General features: G+C 47.9%; 1 protein-coding gene across 2 annotated transcripts; it reads right to left on the bottom strand.

Moving 5' to 3' along the window:
- Positions 1-2,470: 2,470 nt before the first annotated feature.
- LOC103628663 (ethylene-responsive transcription factor ABI4) lies at positions 2,471-5,183 on the bottom strand. Of its 2 annotated transcripts, none has more exons than XM_020538548.3 (2): positions 4,522-5,183; positions 2,471-3,185 (listed from the first exon to the last, which is right to left on the bottom strand). In XM_020538548.3, exons 1-2 carry the CDS (start codon positions 5,159-5,161, stop codon positions 2,593-2,595), a joined length of 1,233 nt encoding a protein of 410 aa, XP_020394137.1. In that variant the 5' UTR covers positions 5,162-5,183; the 3' UTR covers positions 2,471-2,592. The 2 variants fall into 2 exon arrangements, with proteins under 2 accessions (XP_020394137.1, XP_008647050.1); XM_008648828.4 differs by having other exon boundaries at positions 2,471-3,179; positions 4,522-5,180.
- Positions 5,184-5,888: the final 705 nt, after the last annotated feature.

The raw sequence follows: 5,888 nt of genomic DNA, 5'->3' as shown, positions 1-5,888 counted from the left end.
TGCGCCAGATCTGCAACGGTTGGCAACGGTCGGCTGCGCCTGTTAAGGAAAGAAATCGGGCACCGGACAGTGTCCGGTGTGCACCGGACTGTCCGGTGCGCCCGACGACAGAAGGCAAGGATAGCCTTCCAGATGTGTTCTCAACGGCTCCTAGCTGCCTTGGGGCTATAAAAGGGACCCCTAGGCGCATGGAGGAGACCACCAAGCATTCCTACAACCTTTCTAAGCACCAAGACATTGATCTAGCGCATTCGATTCATTGTGATAGCATATAGAGCTCTTGTGGAGTTGTGTACTCTTTGAGTTGTGTTGTGAGCTCTTATTGCTGCTTGTGTGCGTGTTGTTGCTCTGATTTTCGAGTCTTGTGTGCGTTGCTCATTCCCACCTTACTCCGTATCTCTTTGTGAACTCAATTGTAAGGGCGAGAGACTCCAAGTTGTGGAGATTCCTCGCAAACGGGAAAAGATCAAAGGAAAGAAAAACACCGTGGTATTCAAGTTGATCATTGGATCACTTGAGAGGAGTTGAGTGCAACTCTCGTCCGTTGGGACGCCACAACGTGGAGTAGGCAAGTTTTGTACTTGGCCGAACCACGGGATAACCACCGTGTCAACTCTGTGATTGCTTTCTTGTGGTTATTGTGTTTTAACTCCTCTCTAGCCACTTGGCCATAATTGTGCTAACACTTAACAAGTTTTTGTGGCTTAAGTTTTGAAGTTTTACAGGATCACCTATTCACCCCCCCCTCTAGGTGCTCTCAGGTGGGCGCAAGATTTATACTGGTTCAGGTAAAATGTCCTTACTTTCAGTCATCATTGGCTTATGCTACTGACATCATTGATAATTAAAACTCATAATAGGGGTTACAGAGTAGAGTCCTAGCTAAGTCTTGGCTTGGCGACGGGACTCCGACCTCTTGGTCCTCGTCGACGCTCCTCCTCCTGTTTGTCGGTTCGATAGGGGTTTGTCCTTGTGGGTGTGTAACCAAGTAAACTCAACCCCTTGCCTAGTGGCCAACGCCTCCCTTTTATAGTCGGGAGAGAAGTTGGCTAGCAGTGGCTTTCCCCGGAAGGAGCTATAAGGCAAAGGTAAAACCAAGTGTTCTACTCGAGGTAAAGCCATGCGTGCTCGTGAGCCCCGAGGACGTCTGTCTCGTATTTATTATGGAGGACGGGCGCAGGCAGCGTGGGTCCCCGCCGCCATCATTTAGGCTATGTCAACCCCTAGCCTTCCTAGCTTGGGGCTCGGCGCGGCTCGGTGTGTTGCGTCCTACCATCGGTCTGTGCACTCAGGTCAAGTCTGATAGGTCATGAGTGCGTCGAAGGATGAGGGACGCGCGGGTCATAAATGCGCCGCAGTTCGAGAGGTTCGTAGGTTATGTGTGCTACGCGGCCCGATGACCTGTAAGTCATGAGTGGGAAACGGACTGGCGCCTCCGCTGTGGCTCGGTGTCAGGCGTAATTCATGCAGTCGGTTATTTATGACGGGTCAGTCTGGAGCCGGTTGCGGGATCTACTCAAGTTATAGATGGTCAAACGGGCCGGCACGGCCCGACCCGGCACGGCCCGTCAGGCCTAGCTAACGAAATGTGTCGTGCCAGATGGGCCGGCGTGCCGCTACCGTGGCCCAGGCACGGCCCGTCAGCCTGCTAGTCGTGCCGGCTCGGCCTGGTGGCACTATGGCCCATCTAAGTATATTGTATAATTTAGCAAAAAATGTGTAGTTGTGGGGGCTCAAACTCACAACCTAGTGTATAAGAGACTTAAATGCATCCATCTAGCCAATGCAGTTGTAGTTTTATTGTGTTATATGTTGAATTCTTATACTTAATATATGTAAACTATTATTTTTAAAATAAAAAATGTAACTGTGTCATGCCCGTGCCAGCATTACGGGTCGAGATGGTGGCCCAGGCATGACACTATAGTCGTGTCGTGCCAGGCACTGGCACTATACTAGCCGGGCCGGATCGTGCCTGAGCCGTGCTTTTTCGTGTCGTGCCTGGGCTGGCCCATCGTGTTAGTGCCAAATGACCATCTATAACTCAAGTGGTTTCCCTCCGACACGTTCGTCCTCCCTGTCAGGTTCTACCACGCCTGGTCTCAGGCTTGGTGCCACAGGGTTCGACTGGGGTCGGGTTCTTTTAGGGCAGATGTTATCCACCTCTTCCAACTAACCAACGGGCTCCAGTGATCAAGGGCTTTCCCTTAGCGCGCTCTCTGATCGATGGGCCCCAGGAGCCGGGATCGTATCTTTCACATTGTTGGAGATGCTTTTAGTGGGCTGTTCTATAATTTAAATTTGTGGTTTTACTGTTGAAGCGTAATATTTTATCGGTACCCTAAATTCTATAAAATTTACTTATTTTAAAATTATAGGATATTTTTATAGGTCACACTATTAGAGATGCTATTAAAGATTAACTATCATTTTTTTCATGCGGAACCGATTTCCATTTATTGACTCTGGAGAGAAAAAAACAGTCTATTTTGAGTCCCTACCAAATGCGACCATAAATCAAGAACCAAGCTTGCATCATGGTCAGCAGTTAGGGCAGGCAGGCAGACATGCATGCTTGGCAAAATTAATAAATCAGTCAGGCGGAGCAGTGCCACCCTCCTCGCCTGCTCCGCTATCCTTGTCCTCGACGTGAGGCACCGGCATACTGGTAGAAGAAGCCGCGGTGGAGGACGCCATCGACGGTCGGCCGAACGTTGCAGGCGGTGAGCCACGCAGGAGGAGTCGGCGCGTAGAGAAGTCCAGAATCTGCACCGGCGATTGCTGCGACGACGGCGCGAGGTCATGGGCGGTGCTGGCGGAGGCGGCGGCTACGTTGCCGCTGTGAAGCAACTGCGCGTACCGCATCAGGTCGGGGAACGGCACCGGAGACGGTGGCAACAACGGAGCTGATACTGGCGGCGGCTGGGGGATGCCGGGGGATACGAGGAAGGCGCCCTGGCCGGTGCGTCCCCGGACGCGTTCGGGGAAGTTGAGTTTTGCCTTGGCGCCCTTGAACTGGAGCGCGGCGCGGTCGTAGGCAGCCGCGGCGGCCTCCGCTGTGTCGAAGGTGCCCAGCCAGACGCGCGCCGCTTTGGCGGGGTCGCGGATCTCCGCCGCCCACTTGCCCCATGGTCGCCGACGGACGCCACGGTAGTGCCTCATCGTCGTGGTCAGAGTACCTGCATCTGCATGCATGAGTTTGGCAAATCAAACGTACCAACCTATTGTTCGAAATTAAAGATAAGCTTGAGCATTTTAGGCGACGCCGGGCCTGCGCGGGCGTTCTGGATGGGCAACAGCACAGGGCCTTCGTTTTAGGAGGGGCCTCAAAATCTTACAAAGTTAGGTCTAAAATTATTTAAATATCTGATGCGAGACCATGTCCAAAAGCTTCACAGAAGTCTCCTTTAAATTCAGTTTTTTTAGTTAAAACACAAAAATGTGTCTCAACAGTTTCTCTAAAGCGCTCCCAATTTTTTCATATTACTTAAAACTCCCTCATTTGTAGCTACAAAAGACGAGTTTTTTTTGGCTCTTCAGAAACAATCTATCGCTTTAAAGGATCTGTTGGAGAAAGAATTAAAATCTACCCCACTAATTATTTAGATGTCTCTTAAAACTGATTTTGATGAGTCATTTTTTTTAGACCTCTTGAAGATGCTCTGGCATAACTAAAATTTAGTCCATTAGATCTAAACATACCCTTAGTACACATATATACCGTAGCAACATATATACCGTAGCAGGCTGTCAGACTAAGGTCTTTAGACGGGATAGAAGTACAGCGTTCCGCATGCCCTCGTCCGTCGTATCGGATCGTCCGACGATCGGCTTTGCCTAGCCTACTACTTTCCAGGCAAATCATACGTTCCGGGGTTCGATTTTGATCGCTACAAGCCTACAACAAGCAGATTGATACGGCCTAGTCTCTATGCTCCTACACGTAATTGAGTACGTGATAATCTAATTTCTATTGAGGATGTTTATTTAATACGTATGTTTCTTAATTATCTTATAGCAATATACAATATTACTCCAAAATATGTATTAATATAGTTGTATTTTTCTATAGTTGTATTTTTCTATCCAGAGATAGATCTCCTTTTAATATTTTGTTCCGGGCCATGATTTTAGAGAGCTTTGCAATTCCATAAAGCCCCGCTCTTCAGCAGGGATGTAACGGATCACAACCTAAATGTTTCTTCACAATTTCTTTAGACCCTAAATTAATTTTAGTTTAAAAATAAATAGAAATATATATTGATTCTAATTCAATCCAATTTTTAAAGTTATAGTGTAAAATTTAGAGACCATTGTCACCTCTAGGCTCAAGCGACGACAATCTATATGCGGGAGTAGGAGTAAGAAACATGCATAGTGATCTATCCTAGTAATCAGGCCTAGATATAGCTTGCAGCAGCCTGGGTTGTTTTTTTCAATTGTATCATAGTACAGCGAATGAATTAGTATATGCATGCATGTTTTCATGAATTGAATTATCGAAGAAAAAAACAGTACTACCTTCTTGCACCTCCACGGCTTGCCCAACCGCGGAGGAACAACCAGCAGACCCGGCTTCCAGCGGAAGCCGCTGATGAGGAGACTCAGTGGCCACCGGCACGGCGGCGGCGGCGCTGTCGCCCGGCTGAAGCGATGAGGAGGCGGAGTGCGTGCCCACGTCGTCGTAGTACGCCATGGTGGTGGAGCTGTACACAGCACCTTGCTGTTCGGCCTGCTCATGGTACCGTCCCGGTGCCGGCACAGCCGCAGGCGAGTAGTAGCGGTCATCGTGATCGTGACCACCACCACCACTCCCTCCGAGCTCTATCTGCTGCTGCCGCCGTCGCGGGAAGTAGCGCTCTTGGCTCGAGCCCAGCGACCGCGACGCCGACGATTGAGCCGCCGCCGCCGCCGCCTCCTCGCCGTCAGGCTCAGGCAGGGTTCGCTTGCTGCCACTGTCATGCCTCCGATGATCCACCTTCGATCGATCGATGACGATGCCTTTCTCCCTCAGCTCGCTCTGAATCTGATCTTGGTATTGACCACCACCTCCTTGCGTATTTGACTGACCCAATCGGGAGCGGGGAGAGAGACTGATGGTGCCTGTCACTGTGATTACGGTATGGAGGTTTGCTTGCTTTGGGGAGGAAGCAAAAAGCATCGGTGCGTTGAAAAGGTCTTTAATTTCCCTTCTTGTACCATCTTATTTTATTCTATTTAAATACTCAGTCAAATCGTCTACGAACAACTGTTTCAGACACCCTCCGTACTAATAGCTCCTCCACTGTTTGTTTGCCTGAATTTTACGTTACTTGGTTTACGGAGAATAAGCATGCATGCCTCATCACAAGGTTTGAATTTTGGTATCCGTAGTATTATGCTAGAGGGTCAACAAAGTTCACCATATATAGATGCTATGTATTTCTTCCTCTAATTTGCATCCACCTTCGGTACTAGTTTATTTAAAAACTTTATATTTATGGTGTGACCATCACTGTGTACAAAAGAAACGAGGTCTAGTGTTTCGAACGTAAACTCGAGGGCAGGGACCATCCAAGAGAGGTCACAATCAAAGCATCATTTGCATAGGGAGAAGGCCTTAAGCTATCCACAAATTTACATGATAGGAAGTTTGAGCCTTGGTGTGTATTCCATACCTCAATAAAAATACTGATGTGTTAATGAAAATTTGTATCTATTGTATTTAAACTTCTGTATTTATATTGTGTTACCTTTTATATGCTTTAACTTTTAGCTTACTCATATGCTAATGGATAGGTTTAGAATCGAGGTTGCCTAACTACTTTTTGGGTAGAGATAACAATACTTAAAACTATAGTAGCAAATAAGATAGTTTATTTATTGCATACGTTTTAATTAGAATAAAA

The sequence above is a fragment of the Zea mays genome, chromosome 5 (genome assembly GCF_902167145.1).
Source record: "Zea mays cultivar B73 chromosome 5, Zm-B73-REFERENCE-NAM-5.0, whole genome shotgun sequence".
Classification (NCBI taxonomy): domain Eukaryota; kingdom Viridiplantae; phylum Streptophyta; class Magnoliopsida; order Poales; family Poaceae; genus Zea; species Zea mays.
This window is presented reverse-complemented; position numbering and strand designations above follow the sequence as displayed.